Below are 27,599 nucleotides of genomic sequence, written 5' to 3'. Positions count from 1 at the left end.
AGGAAGGGTAGTATGTGGTAATCAGCAGATAGGTTTCCTTGACTGGTTGACCAGATGCCATGAAACTTCATGGGTTTGGAATCAATGTTGTGCAGTCCCAGGCATGGTCCTCCTGACTGTGTGTATGGGCTTATGCTGTGAACAGCAGCGATGGTTATAGAACACAGAAAACTACAGCACAAACAGGCCCTTCAGCCCACAAGTTGCTCTGATCATATCCCTACCTACTAGGCCTACCTATAACCCTCAATCCCATTAAATCTTAATTACCATTAAAATTATAGTGGAGTCTAGGACATTGGCTGAAAGGTATTATTCATTTAATGTGCGTGACTATTGAAGTTTGTCAGAACAGCATTTTAGTCAACCAGATAGGTTTTTAAGACAAACAAGGTTTTATGGTTACCATTCCAATTCAATTCCAGATTTATTTATTGAATTTAAATTTCACCAGCTGCCATGTTGAGATTTGAACCCACATCCACAAAGCATTAGCCAAAGCTTCTGCATTACTAGTTCAATGACATTGCCATATTACTAACTGTGATCCAGAGATCTATTTGTAGTACTGAACATTTCAGTTGAGACTATCTATGATTTCTGTACAGATAGGCGCAGATAAACTTAATTGTTTAAACAACAGAAAACTTCAACAGTAAGAATGAAATACTGTCAGCATGCCTAGTACTACTGTGGATTTTCTCTTGTAGGTAAAATTTTGCTTTCAATGCTTCTTTCTCAGCACACCTATTCCCACAACCCTGCACATCCACCATGACCAATCCATCTAACTTGCACATCATTGGACTGTGGGAGGAAACCAAACCCACATAGATAGGGGGGATTGTGCAAACTTCACAAAGTCAGTCACTCAAGGCTAGAATCAGACCTGGATTCCTGGCGCTGTGAAACAACAGTGCTAATTACTGTGTCACCATGCTGCCTATGGCTTAGCTTATAACTGTCAGAAAATAGATATTACATTCCTGCCAAAGGCTTCTCCCTCTTTCACGTGATCACTCAAGGCATACCCGAGGGCTTTACCCTCATTCCCAGCTCTTGATTTATATGCCACTCGTTCACCACATGGTCATCAAAAAAATTGGAACCAGCAAAGAAGCTTGTGTAGGATCAATTTTAGAGAAGGAAGATTTTAGGGAGAAGTTTGAAAACAGAGAGAAGTACTGGGAGTGTCATATTTGACCCTGAAATGAACTTCTTGGAACATATCTCAGACTGCTTATTTTCACCTTTATACAAAGAACATCCCAGCACGGGAAACAGGCCCTTCGGCCCAACGAGCCCACGCCGCCGCATCTTCCCACACCTACCCTGCCCTGTGTGTATGTGAGTGGAACCCCTAATGTAGCCAGATTCAGGGGAGAATAGTGTCAATTTGGTACACCAATCAGCCTAAGAGTACATCTTTGGGGTGTGGGAGGAAACCCACACAACCACAGAGAGAATGCGCAAACTCCCACAGACACAGGCCCAAATCCATGTATCTGCACAGCTAGCAGTGATAGTCACTGAGCTGTTGTGGTGCCCATCTGCTGGTCCAGGATTAAGCACACACAATGACACGAAGTACTAGGCCACTCCCGGAACCTCCAAGAGCAGCCCACGCACGACCCACCGTGTGCATGCCCCTCATTTGACAACAAGATGGACTGACCCTGTGGAATAAAAAGACAATACGTTAACATATAAAACTACATCTCCAGTGTCGTCCCGAGGCTCTGACCCTATTTAATACCCTCTACTATAACCCTCCATCCTTGCTTCGCTTGTGTGTCTGTCTAAGTAAACCTTAAACAAGTCCAACGTGCCTGCCTCCACCAACCTACTCGGTAGTGCGTTCCACACCCCCACGACCCTCTGCGTGAAAAACCTTCCTCTCGTATCCAAATTATACTTCTCCCCTCTCACCCTTAGATCGTGACCTCTGGTAATTGTCCCCAATCTAGGGAAAAGTCTACCACTGTTTACTCTATCTATTCCCATCAGTATTTTATATACCTCTATCATATCACCCCTTAATCTCTGTCTTTCTAAGGAGAAGAGCCCCAGTTTCTCCAACCTTTCCTCGTAACTCAGTCCTTCCATGCCAGGCAACATCCTGGTAAACCTCCTCTGCACCCTCTCCAGAGCCTCCACGTCCTTCCGGTAGTAAGGTGACCAGAACTGGACGCAGTACTCCAAATGCGGTCTAACCAACGTTCTGTACTACTGAAGCATTAGACGGCAGCTCTTATACTCTATACCCCTTCCTATAAAGGCTAGCATTCCATAAGCTTTCTTCACAACCTTCTCTACCTGTGTCGACACCTTCAGAGTTGTGCACCTGCACCCCCAGGTCCCTCTGTATCTCTATACTCTTAATCGGTCTACCTTTTATCACATAACTCCTCCCTGCATTATTCCTTCCAAAATGCATCACCTCACATTTGTCAGGATTAAATTCCATCTGCCATCTATCTGCCCAATATACCAACCTATCTATATCCTGCTGTGTCACCTGACAGTCCTTAGTATCTGCCAATCCTACCACCTTGGTGTCATCTGCAAATTTGCTGATCACACCACGTACACCCCCTTCCAAGTCGTTTATATATACTACAAAGAGGAGAGGTCCCAGTACTGAACCCTGTGGCACACCACTGGTGACTGGCCTCCAGCCAGAAAAGGTCCCCTCAACAACTACTCTCTGTCTCCTATTTCCCAGCCAGTTTTCGATCCACCTAGCTACCTGTCCTTGTATCCCACGTGCCTTAACCTTTTCTACCAGCCTACCGTGAGGGACTTTGTCAAATGCCTTACTGAAATCCATATAGATGACATCAACGGCTCGTCCATCGTCAACCGTTTTTGTCACCTCCTCGAAGAATTCCATCAGATTCGTAAGGCAAGACCTCCCCCGAACAAAGCCATGTTGCGTATCCCTAATCAGATCGCAACGCTCCAAATGCTCATACATCCTAGCCCAAAGAATTTTTTCCAATAATTTTCCTACCACCGATGTCAAACTCACTGGCCTATAATTACCAGGGTTATCCCTACTACCCTTTTTAAACAGCGGTACCACATTAGCTACCCTCCAGTCTTCTGGGACCTCACCTGTGTCCAAAGAAGAGACAAAGATTTGCGTCAGAGGCCCAGCAATTTCATCTTTCACCTCCCTAAGCAGCCTGGGATAAATACCATCAGGCCCCAGAGCTTTATCAGTTTTTATGCTACCTAAAAACCTTAGCACTTCCTCCCTCGTAATGGATATTTCCTTCCATTGATCTACAGCTCCCTCCAAGACACTACGCGACACCGATCCCCTCTCCTTCGTGAATACCGACGCAAAGTATTCATTCAGGATCTCCCCCATTCCCTCAGACTCGATACATAGCTCCCCTCCCTTGTCCCTAAGAGGACCAATTTTCCCTCTAACCACTCTCTTGCTCCTAATATAAGAGTAAAATGCTTTTGGATTTTCCTTAATCCTGTCGGCCAAGGCCATTTCATGCCCCCTTTTCGCCCTTCTAACTCCCCTTTTAGCTCCCTCCTACTCTCTCTATATTCTTCCAGCGCACTCTCCGTTCCCAGTTGTTTCGACCTAACATATGCCTCCCTCTTCTTCCTGACCAAGTCTTCTATACCCCCTGTAATCCACGGCTCCCTAATCCTGGCTTTCCCATCCTTCCTCTTTACCGGCACGTGCCTTTCCTGCAACATTTTCAGTTTGCCCTTAAAAACTTCCCACTTACCAACCGTGGACTTGCCAGCTAACAACCTCTCCCAATCAGTGTCCTTCAGCTCCCTCCTAATCTGACTATTGCTCGCCTTCCCCCAGTTCAGAACCCTTCCCGTCGGCTGGCAATCATCCCTTTCCATTTTTATCCTAAAGTAGACGGACTTGTGGTCACTGTTAGCCACGTGTTCGCCTACCTCAACCACCTGCCCCGGCTCATTTCCCAGCACTAAATCCAGTATAGCCCCCTCCCTAGTCGGGCTAGTTACGTACTGCTCTAGGGACCCTTCCAACACACACTTTACAAAATCCTCTCCCTCTGTACCCCCAGCTCTAGGCACCTTCCAATCCACTCCAGGAAGGTTAAAGTCAGCCACTACAACCACCTTATTCTTTCTGCACCTATCTAAAATGTCTCTGCAAATACCTTCCTCCACTGACCTCGGGCTGTTGGGTGGCCTATAGTATACCCCTAGCATCGTAATCTCTCTCTTTTTATTCCTCAACTCCACCCACAGAGACTCAATCCCTAACTCCTCCATATTGTCCTCCCTCTGCACTGCTGTGATGTGCTCCTTTACTAACAATGCCACCCCACCACCTCTCTTCAACCCTCCTCTGTCACACCTAAAACACTTATGCCCAGGAACATTCAGCTGCCAATCCTGCCCTTCACGTAACCACGTCTCCGTTACTGCCACCACATCTAACTTCCTCACAAACATCAAGGCCCTAAGCTCATCCGTCTTACCCGTCACACTCCTCGCATTGAAACAGACGCAGTCCAACCCTCCAGTGCCTCTCAGAGCCTCCTTCTCCCTGCTAATTTTCCTTTCACCCAAACCTACCCTATCACCCAACTCCCTCCCGACCTCCCTGCTAAGACATTTGTCCCTCTCCCATTCAAATTTTCCCCATCCCTCCTATACAGTTGCCCTTCTCTCACAAATACCTCCCAGTGGTCTACAAAAGTGAAGCCCTCTACCTTGCACCAATCCCTCAGCCATGCATTCAGCTGCATGATCTCGTTATTCCTAGCCCTACTGGTACTAGGCAGCAGCCCAGAGAATGCCACCCTGGAGGTCCTGCTCTTCAGTTTGGACCCCAACTCCCTAAATTGTCTACGTACTTCTGCCCTATTCCGCCTTCCCACGTCCCTCTCCCCTGTGTGTATTATTACCTGTGCCTGGGTCCCCTCCCCTTTCAAAATTCCCTCTATCCTTTCCGTTATGTCCTGTACCCCTGCTCCAGGGAGGCAGACCACCATCCTGGAGTCGCGCCTCTGCCCACAGAACCTACTATTGATTCCTTTGACCTTCCCATCCCCTACCACTATCACATTGCCAGCCCCCTTCTGTCCGTCTGAGTCATTCTGGCCCACCTGACTATCCTTTTGTGCCCCTGTCGATGAACCTTGGGGAGCCACTGGGGAGGTCTGAGGACCAGGACTATTCTTCTTCTTCCTCTTGACAGTTGTCCACCCAGCCTGCTCCTCAGCCCCTGGGACCTCCTCTTGCTCATGGTTCCTAGTCATTATAATGTCACTGGAGGCTGTCCCTCCCTCAGAATATTTGGTGGTGCAGCCCTTATTCATGCCTCAGCTACCTTTTAGATTTGATTTTTCCAAAGAACTCCTGGCCAATCTCCCACCTTCTATCTTTCACAAAATTGAGATCGTCCAAAACTCTGCTTTGTTGTCGTGTACAAGTCCTGTTCACCTTGCACCCAGGAGCTTGCAGACCTATACAGGCTTGGATTTACCCTGCTTTTTATGGAAAAGACATATATTGCTTTGATCTGTGGTGTTATATTCCAATTGGCTTTTTTTTTTGCAACAAAATTAATTGACAGAATTTGGAAACTAGGTTTTTCATTGGATGAACATTGGTCTTTCAGTTGTGGGACCATGGTCCAAATCCATCCCAGATGATATGAAACTCCCGATTGTTTGTTAGGTGTAATGGTCCTACAGGAAATGAATTAGAAAATTCCCAATCCAGTTTCTTCTGAGCATGTTCCTAATACTGGCAAATGACTATATGCTCCAGATGAAGATAATTTAATAGCTGAGTATAAAATAAATGTTTACCATTTTTATTGACAAAAGAACACAATGGCTATTTTAAAAAATCCCAAATCTCTATTGATACCCTTTGATTAAACTAATGATTTTATGATGGTGAAATCAGTCAACTCATTATGTAAAACAAAAACAAATTTTAGTTTCAATGACTGGCAAATTTGCAAAAGATGTTGTGTCACTTCTTTAACAGAGTGGAACATCTCAAGGCACTCCACAGTACAGTTATCGAATAGAAATTCAAAGTAAGAGACATAAGGAGGTATTCGGAAAAGTGATTAAAAATCTAGTGGAAGATGTGGAGACTGACCACTACTAAATAGAATTTTTACTAGTAATGTAAAAAATCTGGAATTGCGAGGACTATTCTAAAATTTTAAAATCACTATCTCATTTTTTTTTCTGTAGAGTAGAATAAGGCAAAATGGCTGCCCGTCAGTCAAACCTTGGTATGAATGGAATCACACCAATTCAACAAATGATAGCTTCATGTTCTGGTGCATTCATGACTTCATTGATTGGTAAGAAAGTACATTTACTTATGTTTTTGGGACTTTTTTTGTTTAAAATATAAGCATTTGTACGATTCACATTTCAGTTCAATTATAATATGTATCTGTATGGACTTGTAAATTGAGAGTTTGGTATTGAAGTTTACTGGTGAAACCAAATTACAGAAACGTAGAGTATAACAAATATTTTGAAAGTTTGTAAGGGATGTTGTATCACATTGTCTTATCAAATTTTGTTGAAAGCCTTTTCCATTTCCAAGAAAACTTACAATGTGTACTCTTCCTTGGATAAAAGCTTGGATGATGTGCTCTTATGGTCATAGCACATTGTCAGTTGTCCTTTTGTTCCTCATGAATTTTGCTTAGTTTGAATTGAAGATGTTGTTGTCCTTTAAACTAATGTAGAACACAGTATTTCTATATCACAGACTTTAGTTTTTAGAAATTGTTTTTAATGCCAAAGTATGTTATGGAATAAGCAGGATTCACTTACAAATGACTGTTGAATTCAGCTGTTTTCTGCCTTGTTTAAATGCAGTATATAATTGGGACTTTGAGAATCAGGCCCTATCTTTGTATGTAATGTTGTGCTTAATATCTGTTGATAATGGACTATAATTTTGAACATTCTCTTCAAAATAATTTTCTTTCTTTTCAGTTACTCCATTTGATGTCATAAAAATACGACTGCAAGCGCAAAGAACTCCATTTCATAAAGGTAATTGCTAAATGAAGTACAAGAAAATATTTAATAAAAGCAAACTAGAGTAACAACTTTTCATATCTTCCTAATTGAGTAATTGGGCAATACCATGTCTTGGGCTGTTTATCCACCAAAATAATTGTCAAGACTTCTGAAAGTAGTTTGAAACCAAAGCATTTAGAGTTGTTTACCAATTTAACATGTGTGCCACTGAAATAGACAAGTGAATTTCATTCATCTTTCAGGTTACTGATCTATTAAACTTGTTGCACAATTGATTTTATTCAGTGTTACCAGTGCATTGTATAACTCTTGTATTTTTCATGACTTTTTTACATCAACATTTTGTGTATGACAGAAACCTGTACATTTATCCTGCCTTTTAAATGTATATATTTATAATTATAGGGAAATGCTTTCTGTACTGCAATGGCTTGATGGACCATGTATGCATCTGTGAAAATGGAAATAAGACTGCTTGGTATAAAGCACCAGGGCAATTCAAAGGAACATTGGTAAGAGTACAAGTTTCTTTAGGGAATGCACTCCCAAAGAGATTAAAATACTTGTGACGAAATGTTCTCATAAAGGAATTTGCTAATTGGTATCACATCTCCATGTGCCAATCATTATAATGCAAGTCTAAGATACCTTTCAAATACAGGAGTAATTCTGTATGGATAGTTAGAGACAGTAATTTTATACCAATGTTATTTTTTTTCTCAGAAGTTGTTAGAATCTCTAGTAGGTATGGCAAATGACCAATCCCAGTCTTTGACATAACCAAAATAATGCAGATGTGGGAAATCTGAAATAAAAATATAATGCTGGAAATGCTCAGCAGATCAGGCAGATCTTGTGAAGAGAGTAGGTTAATATTTTAGCTCAATGACTTTTCATCAGAACTGGACAAAGTTGAGAGATGTAACTGGTTTCAAGCAAGCATAGAGGCAGGAAAGATGTGTGTAAGGGGGGAGAAGCATTTGCAGTAGAAACAGAAGAAAGGAAGGCCAGCAATAGTGTGGAAGGAGGGAGAGATTCAAGACTGAAGGAAGGAAGGTGCAAACTAATACTGGGAAGTAAAATGAATATTTATTAAAAGTCTTATCTGGAATACATTGTAAACTTCTTTGTAAACAATTTTATGGGAATTCCAACGATAAATTAGCCAATGATAAAAAAGATTTACTTGTCCCAATTGCCATGTCATGCCACCAGGTGATGCTGTAGAGCTTCCTTATCCCTTTGCATGGCTTCTGTTCTGCTGCTACCCCAGTTGTATTCAAAAGTGTATTTTATTCAGAAGTTCTCTAAAAATGTTCTGTCAAGCAGTGGTTCCTAATTTCTACCTTCTTGATAAATGGCTGACAACATACTAAGTAATGAACAGATTCGACAAAAGCTCTAACCTCAAGAGCCATTTATGGCACCGCTACCAACAAGTTCCCCATCCTCCGCATCTTTGATAAGCTATATCTGAACTGTAACTTTGAGAACAGTGCAGAAGCAAAAGATTTCTTAACTCTTGAGCCCTCATAGCCTCTCCAAGGTTCAAGTCAAACACGTAATGGATTTTCTCTTCCCCACAAGTAGAAACACTGGGCTGAATCTAATGGAGATTTAGGTAAAGAGACATATTAAATGCCTTTTTGACAAGTAGCCGGGCAGCAGCAGATCAATGATCCTGGAGTACAAATTCAACCTGACAAGAGTTGCCAACCAGAGACTGGCAGTTCTACTGAACGGCAACATCACTGGGGAAGCAATGGCTGCTGTCGATATGCCTTACACCTGAGGTTTAGCAACCCAGGCCACAAATGAGTGATGGTGGGAGTGCAGTTCGCAGGGTGAGGATTACAAAGAAGAATGGCTGCAAGGACAAGAGAGAGCTTTCTGGCCTGCCTTCCTAATGCCAGATCCTCAATTGGGGACTGAGTACCTTTGAAAAAGGGACCCCACCCACCAGGAGTCTGCAAGCAATCCTGTGTAGGTTTGTTTGTCATGTTCCCTGTGTGACAAATCCCCCTGACTGTCACTGAATTTATTGATTAGTTAAGGACCTCAATTATCGGCAGGGTGGGAAGGCTATCCAGGAATCTTCTCACCATGGATTTAGTCATGGTGGAGATGGGAAAGCGGCAGTGTCCTCACCTGTCATCTTCTCAAGTGATTAAATACCTTCCACCCACTCCCCTCTCCAAATTCACCATGGGGGAGAGTATTAAATTCTCCCCACCCGCTTTTTGTTACTGCTCTATCAAACTTTTTCATAATGTTAAAGACCACTACTTGATCACCCTTTAACCTTCTCTTCAAAAGAAAGACCAGTCTATTCATCTTTACCTGGTAGCGTTCGTAAAATATTATACCCAACACAATTGTTTCAGCACAGGAGGAGGCCTTTCGGTCTGCACCAGCTCTCTACAAGACCGGTTTACCGAGTGCCATTCCCCTGCCTTCTCTCCATAGCACTGCACATTCTTCCTTTCCAGATAATAATCTATCATCAAGGAAGAAATATTGAAGCATCTGGATCCAAATTGTTCCATTAGTAAGACGCAGCATGGGTTCATGAAGGGCAAGTCATGTTTGATTAATTTGGTGGAATTCTTTAAGGACATCACATGCGCGGTGGACAGTGGGGAACCTGTGGATGTGGTGTGTCTGGATTTCCAGAAGGCATTTGACAAGGTGCCACACCAAAGACTGCTACATAAGATAAAGGTGAACAGTGTTACAGGTAATGTATTGGCATGGATAGAGGATTGGTTAACTAACAGAAAGCAAAGAGTGGGGGTTAATGGGTGTTTTTCTGGTTGGCGATCAGTGATGAGTGGTGTGCCTTAGGGATCAGTGTTGGGACAATTATTTACGATTTACATAGATGATTTGGAATTGGGGACCAAGTGCAATGTGTCAAAATTCACAGATGACACCAAGATGCCTGAAAGAGCAAAGTGTGCAGAAGACACGGAAAGTCTGCAAAAGGATATAGATAGTCTAAATGAGTGGGCGAGGATCCGCCAGATGGCGTATAATGTTGATAAACGTGAGGTCATCCATTTTGGTAGGAATAACAGCAAAATGGACTATTATTTAAATGGTAAAAAAATTGCAGCATGCTGCCGTGCAGAGGGACCTGGGAGTACTTGTGCAAGAATCACAAGGAGTTGGTTTGCAGGTGCAGCAAGTAATTAAGAAGGCAAATGGAATTTTATCCATCATAGCTGGAGGGGTGGAATTTAAAAACAGCGAGGTTATGTTGCAGCTGTGTAAGGTGCTGTTGAGGCCATACATGGAGTACTGTGTACTGTTTTGGTCTCCTTACTTGAGAAGGGATATACTGTTACTGGAGGGAGTGCTGAGGAGGTTCACTAGGTTGATTCCAGAGTTGAGAGCGTTCATAGAATCATAGAGGTTTACAGCAACTTGTCCATGCTGCCATTTTTTATTTAAACCCCTAAACTAATCCCAATTGCCCACATTTGGCTTATATCCCTCTATACCCATCTTATCATGTAACTATCTAAATGCTTTTTAAAAGACAAAATTGTACCCACCTCTACTACTACCTCTGACAGCTTGTTCCAGACACTCACCACCCTCTGTGAAAAAATTACCCCTCTGGACACTTTTGTATCTCTCCCCTCTCACCTTAAACCTATGCTCTCTAGTTTTAGACTCCCCTACCTAGGCTTATGATGAGAGACTGAGGGTAGACTGAGGCAATACTGATTGGAATTCAGAAGAATGGGGGGAGATCTTATAGAAACGTGTAAGATTATGAAGGGGATGGATAAGATAGAAGCACGGAAGTTGTTTCCACTGGCAGATGGAACTATGGGGCATGGCCTCAAAATAATGGGGAGCAGATTTAGGACTGAGTTGAGGAGGAACTTCTTCACACAAAGGTTTGTGAATCTGTGGCATTCCCCTGTCTAGTGAAGCAGTTGAGGCTATCTCATTGTTTTTAAGGCAAGGACAGGTAAATTTTTGAACAGTAAAGGAATTAAGAGTTACGGTGAGAGGGCGGGTAAGTGGAGCTGAGTCCATGAAAAGGTCAGCCATGATCTTATTGAATGGCAGAGTAGGCTCGAAGGGCCAGATGGCCTACTCCTGCACCTGGTTCTTGTTTCTTAGAATTCAATTCCCCCTTAAATGCCTCAATTGAACTTGTCTCCATACACTCAGTGCATTGCAGATTTAAACTACTAGTTTTGTGAAAAAGTTTTTCCTCATGTCTACATGGCTTCTTTTGCCCATTACTTTAAATCTGATTTGTTCTTGATCCTTTCACTAGTGATAACGTATTATTTTAGCTACAGATCTCGTTTCACGCTCTCTCATTCCTTCCCTTATTTGCTTTTTAACTTCCAGGTTCAATCTTCTATATCCAGCCTGGTTCTCGGTTGTACTGTCCACCTGACATCTATCATAGGCACAATTATTCTTCATCTTAATCTCTATCTCTTTTGTCATCATAAGAGCACTAGATTTCTTTGGCTTACCTTTCCCTTTTTTTTGGAAACATTCCTTAACCATGCACAGAATGGAGCCAATATTGAGTCTTGTCAGGATGAAGAGTCATCTAGGCTGGAAATGTTGGCTCTACTTTCTCGCCACAGATGCTGTCAGACCTGCTGAGATTTTCCAGTATTTTCTGTTTTGCTTTTTAAAAAAAAGTTTAGATTGTTGATATACAAATACGCTGCAGGACTTGTAATAAATACTTTATATAAAAATATAAATTATGGTGGCCCGCAATTTACTGTTAAAGTAACAATGAGGCTGATCCTCTATTATTTATGAGAAATGCTACAGTAACTTCAGATGAGCATAGGTGTCTGGTTTATCATGGCAATCCAAAAATTGCCGCTGGCTTCTTGCTGAAATGCTTTGATAAGAATTTGCTCTATTTGCATGGTAGATGTGCGCTAATTTGACATAGAAAGTTGTCTTATCTGTTTCCGATAGGTTGTTATATTAATCATGTGATAGATGTGAATTATTTCCCTGGCAGTGAAAATTAACTACTACAAATGTGTGTCTCATTTCTTCACATTTTAGTTGTTGTTAGTGTTTAATATGTAAAATTTTAAATTTTGTTTTGACGCTTCCTTTTGGTCTCTCAATCTAATCTTTCAACTTACATTCTTGGCAAAATTCCACACAATGTTTAAATATCCTAAACCAAAAAGGGCAAGTCAAAGTAATGGCAAGCACTGTCAATTTCTTTGCTGTGGCAAATTATGAGCCATTATATCTAATATTTGTTTGCATAGGTATATATTTATTATCAGATAGACTTTTCATGTAACGCTTCATTCCATCATACATAGTATGTGACATTTCAAATGGAACACTGAGTCAAGTCTGGTAGCTACTACATTCCTTACCAACTACACCATATTTCCACTTTAGTTTTAGTTTTTATGAATGAAAAAGCAGTCAGCATGCTTTCAGATGTTGTGACAGCTTTGTCTTGAATTTGCTTCATTTTAAGTCATTGTTTGGCATAACATGAGTATTTTTTTTTTCATTTCTGTGTTCTAGGATGCATTTGTTCAAATTGTTCGTAATGAGGGAATAAAGTCACTCTGGAGTGGACTTCCTCCAACATTGTAAGGTTATTTAAATAATGCTGTCATAAGATTAGAAACTTGACCTGCAAACTTGCATTTTTAAAAAGCAATGGAACATTCAACTCTGCTTCAGTTTAGTGAGGAACTAAACTGCATTCTACCTTGGAAACCCTTGGCAGATGTCTTTTGAAAACAATCATTTAAAATGGCTACAACAAAACAGAAAAGACTAGAAACAATAAGCAGTTACTGGTTAGTAGAAGAAGGCAGAGTCATCGGTTTGAGGGTAAATAAGTTTTGTTTAGAGAAGAATAAAATATTATGACTAAGTGGTAATAATTCTTTATACAGTCTTAATATGTTAGAGTGCTGTATTCAGTATTGAGCTCCAAACCATATTGTAGGGATATTGAGACTTTTAGAGAGGGTAGAATGTAGGTCGAGTAGAATTTTACCTGAAAAAATGTAAAAGCAAAAAAAAGTTGCAAAAAAAAGTTACAAAAATTGTCTTCATTTAGACCAGTGCAGTTTATGGGGCAATGTTGTAGGAGGAATGAAAATCATAACAGGGTGGGATAGCAGAGATTTAGAATAGAAGGTAAATTTCTTTATAGAGAGTGGAATCAAAGTCCAGAGCTAATGATTAAGGTGAAATTTTGAAAGCATTGCAGTTTGAATTGGATAGACAAATGATGGGAAAAGGTGGTTGAAGGAGCTTGAATAGATAACAGAATAGATAAATGTGATCCACACTTACATGAGTAACAGAGAGGTTGGACTGTACAACCTGTTTCTGTGCGTTAAGCTCTACAAATAATTGGCATCTTTGGAGAGATATGCTTCAAGAGCAAATAAGTGGCATATTAATACAATCAGAAAAGCATGTTGCATAATTTCAATTAAGCAAAATACATAAATATTGAAGGAATTGAATAATAAGGACCTGAGATTCCAGAAGAAAATGTAAGCAATAGACGAAAGCATGAAAAGTCTGTGGATCAAAAATGAAATTGAAACTGTCATGGAATAAAAACATTGAAAATTTAAGCTTTGGGGGAATATGAAACCAGTGGTATTGGAACAGCCACTCTTTATACATCTGCCACAACTTCAGTGATAATAAAATGGTTACATTCTACTCTAATGTTGAAGTAAGCTAAAACTTTGCTGCTCATGTCTACTCACAGCAAGTCCTGTTTCCCTATCACCCTGTGCTCACTGACCTGCATTGACTCCTGATCGAGCAAGATCTTGATTTTTAAAGTCTTCATGTTTCCAAATCCCTCGTGGCCATGTTCCTTCCAACCTCGGTAATCTTCTCTGTCACCACAACACTTCAAGATATCTGTGTTCCTCTAATTCTAGCCTTTTGAGCATCTTCAGTTTTACTGATTTCACCATTGGCAGCTGACCCTTCAGTTGCCTAGGTCTCAAACTCTTGAATAACCTCCCTCCACTTGTTTGCACCTCTTTCTCCTTTATGGTGCTCTTTTAAAACCTATCTTTCTGACCAAAGTTCTGGTCATCTGACCTAATTTTCCTTCTGTGGCTTGGTATTGTACTTTATTTCATAATATTTCTGTTAAACATGCCATATGTTATCCTTAAAAGTTATGAGGTGGAATATAAGTATAGCAGGTGTCCCCCAGTATTAAAAAGGGAAATAGTTCAACCAGGCAGTAACTGTACTAGTACCCTAATGAAGTACCCTTCATCTATAGTGCTATAACCTGTCTGTGCCCACCTCACTTTAAATAGTTATATTTTCAAATGTATGCAACAACAAATCTGGCTAAACCTAATGCTGTGGAGATGCCAGCGTTGGACTGGGGTAAACACAGTAAGAAGTCTGACAACGCCAGTCTTAAACTTGGTGTTGTCAGACTTCTTCCTGTGTAAACCTGATGCTGTAAAAAGTCTGACAACACCAGGTTTTAGTCCAACCTATTTATTTGATAATATACTCACAAGCTTTCGGGGTTAGCCCCTTCGCCAGGTGAATGGTCAGCATTCACCTGACGAAGGGGCTAACCCCGAAAGCTTGTGAGTATATTATCAAATAAATAGGTTGGACTAAAACCTGGTGTTGTCAGACATTTTACTGTGTTTACGCCAGTCCAACGCCGGCATACCCACATCATAAACCTGATGCTTACAGACTAGTCAGTTTGATGCTGGTGGTAGAAAAGCCTTTAGAAAAAATTATCTGGGGGAAAGTTAGCAGCTTCTGTAACAAGAATGAATATCTGAGGGAAAGCCAACTTTGATTATTTTTAAGGACGAATCGTTTGACCATCTTGATTTTTAATGAAATAGTATAGAGCTTACCTAAGTATATTAGTCGTTGTATATACAGATTTACAAATGATATTTGATGAAGTGCTGCCTGATAGGCTTGTTGACAAAAAGTTAAAATCTATGGGATAAAAGGGGCAGTATGGATACCAAATTGGATGCAAGGAAGAGAAATTTGCCTGGAGGAAGTTATACATTGTTCCTCAGTGTTCAAAACAAGGACCACAGCTATTTTTGTATACAATAATGACTTGGATTTGGGGTACAGGGCACAAGTTTACAGATGACACAAACTTGGAAGTGTACTTAACAGTGGGAAGATAGACGTCTTAGGCAGTCCCTTGGAATCCATAATGACTTGCTTCCACTCCAGTTCAATAGGTTTTCAGATGATTGATAAGTCCTTGGTGGTTATTTTCCAAACATCGCTGGATTCCGGGGAAGTGCCGGAAGATTGGAAAACGGCTAATGTTACGCCGTTGTTTAAGAAGGGTGGCAGGCAAAAGGCAGGCAATTGTAGGCCGGTTAGTTTAACGTCTGTTGTAGGTAAAATGTTAGAATCCGTCATCAAGGAGGAAATAGCGAGGCATCTTGAGGGGAATTGCTTGATAGAGCAGACGCAGCACGGTTTCGTTAAGGGGAAGTCGTGTCTGACAAATTTATTGGAGTTCTGTGAGGATGTGTCTAGGGGAGAGCCGGTGGATGTGGTCTGTCTTGATTTTCAGAAGGTGTTTGACAAGGTACCTCACAAGAGGTTATTGCAGAAGGTAAGGGGGCATGGAGTTGGGGGTAGGGTGTTAGCGTGGATAGAGGATTGGTTGTCAAATAGGAGGCAGAGAGTGGGGGTTAATGGGTGCTATTCGGATTGGCGGTTGGTGACTAGTGGAGTGCCCCAGGGGTCGGTGCTGGGGCCTCAGCTATTTACCATTTATATAGATGATCTGGAGGAGGGAACCGAGTGTAGGGTGTCGAAATTTGCTGATGGCACCAAGATTGGTGGAATGGCAAATTGCGCGGAGGGTGTGGAGAGTCTGCAGAAGGATCTGGATAGGCTGGGCGAATGGGCCAGGAACTGGCAAATGGAATTTAATGTTGGCAAGTGCGAGGTGGTCCACTTAGGTAGGAATAATGGTAGGAAGGACTATTACTTACGTGGCGAAAAACTGCAGCAGGCGACGGTGCAGAGGGACCTCAGGGTCCTTGTGCATGAGTCGCAAAAACCCAGCCTGCAGGTGCAGCAGGTGGTCAGGAAGGCGAATGGGATGCTGGCCTTCATAGCGAGGGGGATTGAATATAAAAGTAGGGAGGTCTTGCTGCAGCTGTATAGGGCATTGGTGAGGCCGCAGCTGGAGTACTGTGTGCAGTTTTGGGCGCCGCACCTGCGCAAGGATATTTTGGCCTTGGAGGGAGTGCAGAGGAGGTTTACTAGGCTGATACCGGAGTTGAGGGGGTTGAGCTATGAGGAGAGGCTGAATAAACTAGGCTTGTACTGGTTAGAGTTTAGAAGAATGAGGGGAGATCTCATTGAGACGTATAAGATGATGAATGGGATGGATAGGATAGAGGTGGAGAGACTCTTCCCGCTCAGAAAGGACAGTAGGACTAGGGGGCACAGCCTCAAGATAAAGGGGAGGCGGTTTAGAACGGAGTTGAGGAGGAACTTCTTCACTCAAAGGGTGGTGAATCTCTGGAATTCTCTGCCCGTTGAAGTGGTGGAGGCTGCCTCGCTAAATATTTTTAAGACGCGGGTTGATGGGTTTTTGATAAGAGAGGGGATTAAGGGTTATGGGGAGAGGGCGGGAATGTGGAACTGAGCCACGACAGATCAGCCATGATCTTATTGAATGGCGGGGCAGGCTTGAAGGGCTAGATGGCCTACTCCTGCTCCTATTTCTTATGTTCTTATGTTCCAACGTGTGACCTTTTTAGGGAAGGAAATCTGGCATTTTACCTGGTCTGGGCTATATGTGAGTACAGACCACAGCAATGTAATTGACTCTAAAATGGCCAAGCGAGGTACTCAGTTCAAGGGGCAATTAGGGATGAACAACAAGTGTTGGCCATGCCATCGATGCTCACATCCCACAAAAGATAAGAGAAAAGTGGTCTTTTCCTCAGTTGTTTGAAACCTGAACTGTCACATTGGAAGTGATGGTGTGTTTTTTCACTTATATCTGCCTTTGTCAAGAGGATGCTTGATTAATAAGGAGATCAGGGGTTATGGGGAAATGACAGGAGAATAGGGATGAGAAGTATCAGCCATGATTGAATGGCAGAGCAGACTCGATGGGCCAAGTGGTCTAATTCTGCTCCTGTGTCTTATGGTCTTATGCTCCCAAGAATTGGAAAATTATCCATGTTTTCCAGGATCTCACCTTTGGGAGGTGTTGTACTGTGTTGTTTCTCATGTGCTTCGGAGCAAGTATTGACAATAATTTCTACTTCAGTTTCTGAGTGAGCATCCTCACACACATCGTGGGCTCAATGACTGAAGTTTGTGATTTTGGTTTGGGATTATTTTGGAAAGCTAGTAATAGATTTCAAAAGAAAAAGGGGCTTATGTAAATGTAAGAAATGCAGCAGATAAAAATCAGTGCTGGAGAGTATAAGATCAGATAGAATACAAGCTTAGTGGTATAACTTTATTGAAAAGACAAAAGACCTGGCAACATTACAGATTAATAAAGCAGTTAATATAGTGATGTGGGCATTTTGAATGGCAATATTGTCAGACTTTAAGGCCCTCCCCCAAGAAGGTGAGTTCAAAGGTGGCGGAGTGGACATGATGGATGTGGAAACAATGAGGTATAGTACCTGCTGCCATCCTTTTGATAAAATCTGGGATTGGAAGACTTCCTGCCTCTAGCTGAGGACCTTTAAGGAACTCCTCCTACTACCGCTGGTATTCAACCACAGGGCCTCTACATTCCGGGGGACTTGAGGAGGTATCCTTCAATTCTCAGGCATTCTGTGCATTATTTAAGAACTCAGCGTTGGGAAGTGAAAAGCTTTCCCACAGGAAACCATCCTCTGTCAGTTTTTGGTTGACCTCATCCACCCCAATCCAGTGCCACCCTCCATGGAAACCCATCTTGCTCAATTTAGCTGACTGGCAATGGCAATCCATTGCCAATTCTCTGCATAGGCCCTAGTGCAATACTGGTAGTGGCTTGTACTGCCAGTTCTGCAGAGTTACTGACTTCTCATTAGCTGGAAGCTCTCTGGAGAGGGGTTTCCACCTTGCTTCAACCATCATTCAGTTTGGAGGCCTGATGCTGCACTGAAATAGCATCAGGCCTCCTGTGGAAAGGCAATATGGGCTCCCATTGGTTCTCCCCAAAACTAAATTCCACCCAGAGTGTACAAAAGCCAGGAAGAATTGCTAAATTTGCATAAAAAACTAATTTGACTTTAGCTGGAATATTGTGCCCTATTCTAGGCACCATGATACAGGAAGGATAGGAAGACATTGGAGGCACAGCAAATAGATTTTACTAGAATAATTCCGGGGATGAGGGATTACAGTTACTTGGACTGGAGAAGCTGGGGATTTTGTGCTTAGAGCAGTGAAGACTAGGAGGAAATTTAATCAAATTGTTTAAGATCATGAAGGGTTTACATGGAGAAATTGTTTCCAGTTGCTGAAGAGTTGATAACCAAATGTTAACAGATTTAGGATGATTGGCCAAAGGACCAGAGGCAATATGAAGAATAACAACATTTTATTTTGCAATCAGTGGTTTGGGTTTAGAATGCACCGCCTGATAGTTCAGCAAAAATAGATGTATTAGTCACTTTCAAAAGAGAATTGGATAAATACTTGAAGGGGGAGAAAAACATAGCCAAAGAAATGGAAGAACATGACTAGCTAGATTGCCTTTCAAAACTGCCAAAGCAGACTCAGTAGGCTGAATGTGTCCTTCTGTGCTGTACTATTCTGTGATTCTATCAAGTCAAGTACTTGACCTTGGTTGGCAGTTTTATTGTGTTTGCATCAAGAAAAAAGCTTGTTATATCTTCGGTCAATCTTAGCATGTTCTGGTGTTCAAGCCTACTGCTTAAATTAATCTTAAAACATTTAGGTTAACTGTATTCCTGCATAATCTATGTATATCTATCATCAGAGCTGGCAAAAATAATCTTATTGAGAAAGGCTGTCTTCTTCAACATATGTGCCTGATTGCTAGCCAAAGTGTCTGTTAATTTCTACCTCTCCTGACCTACAATATTTGTACAATTCTAAAGACAAAGTTATTTTTGGATGGTTTTTCTCTTAATTTTAATTTTGATTGCTTTAATAAAGATCTATTTCTGTTACTTTCTGTTCAGCCATTTTTCTTTCTGTCTACCATAAACTTGATTAGATCATTCTCACTCTGGATTCTGGAAAGACTGCTGATTGTACCTAATGTTTCTGCCATCATCTTCAGCGTCACCACTATTCTTAATCTCTTCTTTGCTTACCTTTCTTTCTGTTGCAACTGAACCTGTATTCATTCTGTCTCTTTTTTTTTGAAAAAGTGAATTTTCTTGCCTCTTAAATTGTGCATTAACTTATTTTCAAAAGGTTTTAAGTTCCAGCTTAATTCATGATTACTGCAACTCCTGGTGCCTATGTTGCATTGGTCAAGCATGTTAAAATATTGATGCACAGGATTTTCACATTCCTAAACACTCCCCAGACCATCAAAAATGGTGGGTAGGACCAAATCTGGACGCCCCCGTCCCATCATTTCCAACTGAGCCCATTTTCACCGGTAGAGGAAAAGGATGGGGCATGACTCAACATGAGGGAAACCCAAACTTGGCAGGCCATTTGAACTGCTGAACCCATTTTCATTATAGTGTGCTGTGGTATGAGAATCACACATTTATGGAGGAGATGTGAAGCTAAGTGAAGACTGCATAAGGTCTGTGGAACTATCGAGCTATAAAGTTACTTAACCCAGCCCTTTTCGTTTTAGAAAAAAACCCTTTGTGTCAGTGAGATTCAAATATAACCTATTTGTAGCATTTACAAAATGGCTGTTAGACATTACCATAAGTGTTATCATTTTACATTATTAACGTTCAGCTACTTTCCTCAACCTACAATTATCCCAGTAGGGGACATGTAAGTTCATAGTTTAATTCATATTTCAGATGATATTAAAGGATTAGCTGTCTTTGACGTGGCCGTATGAATACAAGTTAGCTTGTTTTCTAAGAGATTAAACACTTCAGAGCCTTTTAAAATTTGGGTTTTCATAAAAAAAAACTTTATTATGGTAAAGGTTGTAATATACATTTAGACCTTTATTTAATCTCACCAGGCTCCTGATATCTATCATCATAGATATAGATGAATTGTCATGGAGGGTATAAGGACAAAGAGTTAGAGGGTGTGGCTGGCATGAGACTTGCATTAGATTGGCATGGGAGCTATAAGAGGCCATCTAAGTAGGTGGTGGCAAGGGGAGTAGCTTTGGGAAGATGGGGTGAGTATACAAGAGAACCCAATGTTGAACAAAACAACAAAGTCCTAGAGAACCTTTTAAACAGTCCACTTAGCAGCCCCTGTGGCCACCTATGATCTGCATGCAGGAACTGTAAACTCAACTGCATACCACACATATTGGGGCTTGGCAGAGAGCCCAGAAATCCAGTAGTCTGTTGAAGCATCTGAACCCAGGGAAGAACATTACTTTATTGACATTTCTGGGTCTTTGACCTGTGCTGTCAATTTCACAAGATGAAGGTTTCGAATGCTTGCAGCTGCGGCTACTGATACTTTAAAATGTCTAGATGAGGTGACACTTTCATTGGAATGTAGTTAAGAACAATTCACTTTTTAATGCACTTTTTACACACCCTACTGTCACTTGAGATTTATTAATTTGTTAGTGTATAGTGAATGCATAGGCTTAGAATTGCTCTAGCTTCATGTATGGGGGTAGTAGGAGGGGTCATTGGGTTTGCTTTGGGGGACATAGCTTGGCATTGAGGTATAAGGAGCCAAAGTGGCTGAATGAGAGATATACCAGAAATGGGATACACACCACCACACACACACACCAACCACCCCCCCATGCCATTTTTAAAGGCCTCCCAAGCCATACTGACCCAGTAAAAAGCTAGCCCATTAGATCAGACCACTAAAAGCCTGATCAAAGAGGAAGATTTTTGAGGGGTAAACCTTTTAGAACTGAGGTGAGGAGAAATTTCTTTATCCAGAGGGAGGTGAATGTGTGGAATTCATGATCACCAAAGGTAGTTGAGGCCAAAACGTCTGATTTCAAGAAGAAATTAGATATAGCTGTTGGGGCTAAAGGGATTAAGGGGTATGGGAGGAAGGGTGGTTTGGGATATTGAATTCAATGATCAAGATGAATGGCAGAGCAAGCTCAGGTCTGCTCCTGCTTCTAGTTTCTATTTTCTATGTCTGTATTTCTAATAAGAAATAGGAGCAGGAGTAGGCCATCTAGCCCTTCGAGCCTGCCCTGCCATTCAATAAGATCATGGCTGATCTGTCGTGGCTCAGTTCCACTTTCCCGCCCTCTCCCCATAACCCTTAATCCCCTCTCTTATCAAGAACCCATCAACCCGCGTCTTAAAAATATTTAGCGAGGTAGCCTCCACCACTTCAAAGGGCAGAGAATTCCAGAGATTCACCACCCTTTGAGTGAAGAAGTTCCTCCTCAACTCCGTTCTAAACCGCCTCCCCCTTATCTTGAGGCTGTGCCCCCTAGTCCTACTGTCTTTTTTGAGCGGGAAGAGTCTCTCCACCTCTATCCTATCCATCCCATTCATCATCTTATACGTCTCAATGAGATCTCCCCTCATTCTTCTAAACTCTAACGAGTACAAGCCTAGTTTATTCAGCCTCTCCTCATAGCTCAATCCCCTCAACTCCGGTATCAGCCTAGTAAACCTCCTCTGCACTCCCTCCAGGGCCAAAATATCCTTGCGCAGGTGCAGCGCCCAAAACTGCACACAGTACTCCAGCTGCGGCCTCACCAATGCCCTATACAGCTGCAGCAAGACCTCCCTACTTTTATATTCAATCCCCCTCGCTATGAATTGTTTTAAAGTATGAAAGAGAGCTGTAGAGAGGGAATTCCAGAGCTTGAAGTCTGGACAACTGAAGACATGGCTGCAACCCAAGTTATGGATGATCTTAAATTTAGGGAGGGTAGTATGTGTGAGACCAGCCAGAAGTATAAAGGAATTGATAGGTCCAGAGGAAATTAAGGCAAGGATGAGGGTGTCACCAGCAGATGAGAGAAGGCAGGGATTACTGACGCAAAAATAGGCAGATTTAGAGACATTGAGAATGAGGTCAGAAGCATCTCGGGATCAAATTTAACACCAAGGGTGGAATTTTACCGGCACATCAGCCCGAGGTCCATACGATCCCACCCGAGGTCAACAGACAAAGCTGTTCTCCGAGCCTCACCTGCCCCCAGAATTGGGGCATGCATGCCAGTAAAATTCTGATCCAAGATTCCCAACAGACTGGCATAATCTCAGACTGCTGTGAGGAAAAGGAATGGAGTCTGTAGTTAGGGATCAGAGAGTGGAATGAAGAATGAAAACAATGGCTTCAGCCTTCCTAGTGATCAACTGGAGGAAATTTCTGCTAGTCCTCTCTTGGATTTTGGGTGCACAGTATGATAATTTAGCCTGAGTGGAGAGTTTCAAACATGGAATTCCAGTAAAGTTGGGAATATATTTGGGAGGTGTCAACTCGTAAAAGGAGAGGAAAGGGAAATTAGAGATGGGACACTAAATTACAAGGACAGAAAAGTCAATGTTTTTTTTCAAATGGGGAGAGGGTGTGAAGACAGCAGATTTAAAGGACAGAGATAACACCTGAAGAGAGCGCTTGTGATATCAGCTAACGTGTGCCAGGAGGAGGTGTTGCACGATGAGCAGTTTGGTTGAACTGTAGATGAATCTCATGAAAAAGATAAGCACAGACAGGGCATAAGGGTGATATATTAAAAAATACACAAAGTTACAAGTTCAGGGCTGGAGTAAGGAGAATTAAAATTTGGCCAAGTGGGCTAGTGGAGGAGAGGCAGCTGATTGGATTGTCTAAATCTTAATGACAAAGAAGTCTCTGGGCTGCTATCATTTGTTGGAAGTGAATATGGAGGGAACAGGGGAGAGAGATTTAGAACAATGATCTGCAATTGAGAAAGAATGCCTGGGTTATCTTTGCATTCAGGATGATCCTACAATAGTGGGCATTTTTAGTGGACTAGAGTGCCCTCTAAGTAGAGAGGTAATTTTCATTAATGTTTCCAATCCTGATTCTCTCTACAATTTGTGAAGGGAAGCTCTAATTTTTTAAAGGACTCCCCCATCCGATGTGAGGTAGATCTTCTAAAACATTCAGATAGCCAATCTATTTAAGAGTACAACTAATTATTTTGACCCAGTATTCAATTTCTTTTATTTTTTTCACAATATAGTGGCAAAATAGGCACAAATCATGCATTCTGCTGTTCAGTAGAGAATAACGGCACAAATCATGCATTACACTGCTTAGCAGAGAATATATGTAGCTATTCTAGCTGTCTATAAAAAGAAAGCAAAAACTTTCATCATGAGAGTAACTTGATCCTACACTTCCTGTTTTAAGGCTGAAGAAATCATTTTTTAATCTTCACTTATGATTCAGACATTTTTAATTGTTCATTCTAGAGTTTTAATGTACAAACCTGCTAAACACTTTATTGATTTTTTTTGTTGCTGTTAAATTCTAACCAGCAGGTTCCATCAATGAACCTTTATTGTGTAATTAGGTCATTCTTCAGGGTGAAACCATTTTCTTACTGTGAACACTGCAAAACATTACAACCATGCATTTTATCCAGGAACCACAGGAGGTATATCAAGTGCAATACAGATCCACTCATTCCCTAGTGTCCTTGCATATATCATTTTTCAACATGTAGGAGGTGGCAACAGTATTATTGCTGTCACAGGAATAACTCCTACTCCTGTTTTCTAATCCACATTAATTTCCAGTTGCATTAAGTTTCACCAAGTGAAACTGTTTGCAATTGTGTATAATTAAATAGTTTGATTTATAAGCTCCTAATTAAAAATGCTTTTAACATAGATATTCTATGCTTGTGTCTCACGATTCATGGTAGGATAACTGATGTAAATGAAAATAACTCGTCCTTCAAACAGCTCTGTTGCTACCACCTTTAACATGACTAACGTTAAAAGCATATTCTACTCATTTTTTCCATTCAGGGTCAAAAATCATTTGGGTAGAGCCCACAAATCCCATTTCCTTCAGTGCTTTGTGAGAGAATCTTTTTCTCTGTGATGTGCTTTGCTACTTTTTTCACCTGTTGACTCCTATTAGCACATCTCATTAACAAGTGGTTACTTCATATTAGAATCTGATAGTGCTACCTCACTACAAAAATTTTAGTGGCCGCAAACTTGAAAGCGTTATGCTTTTATTAGCTATTTTAAGATACCATACTTGTATATTTGACAAATGTTAAAGGTTAATATCACAATATAAAGAAAAATTAATAGCAATATGACATTGACATACTTAAAATCAGACTGGTTAATTTCCCAAAATATTATCTTGCAGAATAATGGCGGTGCCTGCAACAGTTATTTATTTCACTTGTTATGATCAATTACGGAGCTTTCTGAAGTACCAACTGCAACATGATAGCATCTATATTCCATTGCTAGCCGGAGCTTCAGCTCGTGGTAAGTTTTAATTGTATGTGAACATTACTGAACTTTTTGTTAATTCTATCAATGCTCTAAGATAACAGAGTAGTTAGTGACAGGCATAGGTTACACTCTAGTATTGCTTTCAATATCCAAATTGCTCTAAGTCAGGTGGCATTAGGATTAATTCTGCTGGACAGAGCAAAATTGTATGTTTTTAATCCTGCATGATGCCTGACCAAACGCTAAACAGATAATTGCAAATCTACATGCCAAATGTTTCCTTGTCCGGAAGTGGTCATGATTCCTGTATTTTCTTTCTTGTCAGAAATTTCATGGGGTAGAAGTCTATTCACAGTGCTTGCCCGATATGAACTGGATGCATAGAATGATTTCTATCTCAAAATAGGTTGGCTTGAGGCATGATTGATATTGAGTATGCAGGTGTAGATTGTTATATGCAAGCAGTTTTATTCATTAATAACAATCAGAAGAGGAACCAAACCTGTGTGCGTATTATATTGCTGATGTGAAAGAATTGCTGAGCTATATGTTGAAACTTGATTTAAACCTCAATACATTGCCAAAGGTCAAACATTGAAACGAGACTTGCCAGGTCCCGCTAATTGTCTACAACTGCTGTGGTGTTGTGGAACTAAGTTAAAGTATACGTAAAAGACAACACAAGTTCAGTTACTCAATAACCAACATCACCAAAAACATAATGCGTTGTATGTGATTGGGTGTATATCTTAATCAGTGGGGGTAACGTCCCACTGTGGCATGTTGCAACCAATCCATGTTAGGAACTGACACTCCCTCAGCCCTGCCTCTGAGAGGAGTTGTAAAAGTTGTGAAATTTGTAAGTATTGTGAAGAAGAAAACAACAAGTAATATCAGCGTGTAACGTTGAAGACCGAATAAAGTTTTGTACAATTGTACCACAACCCCGGGTCAAGTTTCATAAATATAACAAGGATCTGGCTTCATTAAGTTTGGACAGTTATGGATGTCTTCTATAAACATGTCTCTTGCAGTGAAGCACAGATGAATTTCAGGTTGTTGTGAAGTTGGCAGGTCCTCAGGTGGGTCTTGGATGAAGGTGATCCTAAGATTTTTTGAATGGCTTTAAATGAATTTCTTTTGGCTGCACATTCAAGTAAATTTTATGAAGTTTGAAGGTTGCAACTTGCCTAGTGTTAGTTTCCAGCAGTCCCTTTTAAGTTCATTGTAGAACCAAAAAAACTGATCAGAGCTCATAATACAAGCTCTGTCTATTCTTTGTGATAATTTGTGAATGATATTCTGAAACAGACATTAGACCTCTTATTGAAGGGTGATCATTCTTATCTTATACTGAAAGCAGGAAAGCTTGTAGAGTGCCTGAAATAATATGGTATTGTGCATGTTTCTGGTGATGTTCTGGTACAGAATTGAACCTTCATGCCATAGTTTTATTTTCAGAAAACTGGTGCAAGGAAGTCTAATTTAATACAAGTTGTAAATGGCACCTACCCATTATGCATTTACCACCTTGGCTACTGCAAACACAAGAAGGTAGCTCATCACCACCTTTTCAAAGGCAATTAGAGACAGACAATAAACTGTTGACCTAGCCAGCAATGCCCACATGCCATGAAGGAATAAATAGAAAAAAGACTGCTGATGTGGCAGACCTCAGCATCCCAACTCGGCTGAAGCTGGATAAATATTAGTCTGTAAGCTTTCAGGTTACAAGCTATCTCTTCTAGTGACTCAGTGATTGCTGTGTTCTAAATGAATCAACAGGTTGCAGATTCAACATTTCTGGCTGAATTTTTATGTAAGAACAATAAAACACAAGTCGCACCTTTTTGTACTTTCCAAAATGCCATCTCACCTTCAAACAGCATTCCTCCATATTTTTAACTCGAGTTGTAGACAGAGAGTGGTCAGGTTTTGTAAGCCATTGTGTAATGTGAAAGTCATGTAGGTGCAGAACCAGGCTGGTTAGAAGATTCTTCTCAAAGACAGCAGCCTAGCTCCCAACATTGTTCTAATGCTCCATGAACCTAACTTCTTAACCTTTCATACCAACTGATATTCCCTGTGCCCTTGGTGTATTCTCCAAAACCACTCATCCAGAGATCAAAATGTCTTTGAAATGGAGATGAAAACAATGAACTTCTAAAAACTAATAATGCTGCTGTTCAAACACATTTGGTGCTGCAAAGGAATTAATTTAAAACCATTGAAAAATTTAAATTTGCTGTCTATTGCAAAAATAAATAAATACTTACTGACTTAACACATCAAATATAGATAATCCTTTAATACACTCTTAAAACTGTCAAATGAGAACACAGCCCCTTTCTGACATAAATCATTCAACAGCTTTTGGACCTCAGCCAAGAATTAATAATGGGCTCGGGAGAGGAGGTGGCAGAATGGTATCTGTCATCACTGGGCTAATAATCCAGATGGCCAAGGCAATGATCTGGTGACCCAGGCTCAAATTCCACTATGGCAGATGGTGCAATTTGAAATTAAAAGTCCAACGATGACCATGAAACCATTGTTAATTGCTATAAAAACAAAGCAGTACATTTGCAACTCAAGATCCATCTTGGATCAATTCTGTTTCTTGCAGACTGTTGTTAATTTTGAAATCCTGGCATTATTTAACCACAATTCTGCAAAGGACAGTTAAAGTAAAATGCTAACATCGGTGTGTGGATTCTCATAGTTTTATCTCCAGCCGTGGTACTATGATGGTGGCAGATGCTTATCTATGCAAATTAAGGTTTGCTATTTATTTAGGCACAACTAGGCTTACCTAACACAGCAATGAAGTTGCTGTGAAAATCCACTTATTTGCCATGTTCCAGCATTCAGGTACAGTAAGGGAGAATTTAGATGGCCAGTGCACCTAACCAGCACATCTGGTAGTATCCAGGGATGCGTAGATTAGAGGCATTAGTGTGTATAATATGTAGGTATATGGGGGTAGGGCCTG

General features: G+C 41.0%; 1 protein-coding gene across 2 annotated transcripts in view; it reads left to right on the top strand.

Annotated features, from left to right (window-relative positions):
* Positions 1-27,599, top strand: part of slc25a40 (solute carrier family 25 member 40) — a 58,855-nt gene that overhangs the window by 12,583 nt on the left and 18,673 nt on the right. Inside the window, exons 2-6 of one of the 2 annotated variants that reach the window (XM_080210648.1) lie at positions 6,233-6,340; positions 6,990-7,049; positions 7,443-7,549; positions 12,588-12,655; positions 24,516-24,640. In XM_080210648.1, coding sequence (XP_080066774.1) covers positions 6,244-6,340; positions 6,990-7,049; positions 7,443-7,549; positions 12,588-12,655; positions 24,516-24,640 — 457 coding nt within the window. In that variant the 5' untranslated portion in view covers positions 6,233-6,243. Of the gene's footprint in view, positions 1-6,227; positions 6,341-6,989; positions 7,050-7,442; positions 7,550-12,587; positions 12,656-24,515; positions 24,641-27,599 lie in introns of both variants that reach the window. The other variant, XM_080210641.1, reaches the window with a different exon arrangement.

The sequence above is a fragment of the Carcharhinus amblyrhynchos genome, chromosome 2 (genome assembly GCF_965287045.1).
Source record: "Carcharhinus amblyrhynchos chromosome 2, sCarAmb.v2.hapA, whole genome shotgun sequence".
Taxonomy (NCBI): domain Eukaryota; kingdom Metazoa; phylum Chordata; class Chondrichthyes; order Carcharhiniformes; family Carcharhinidae; genus Carcharhinus; species Carcharhinus amblyrhynchos.
The sequence above is the reverse complement of the archived record's forward strand: the minus strand, read 5'-3'. Positions and strand labels throughout refer to the sequence as shown.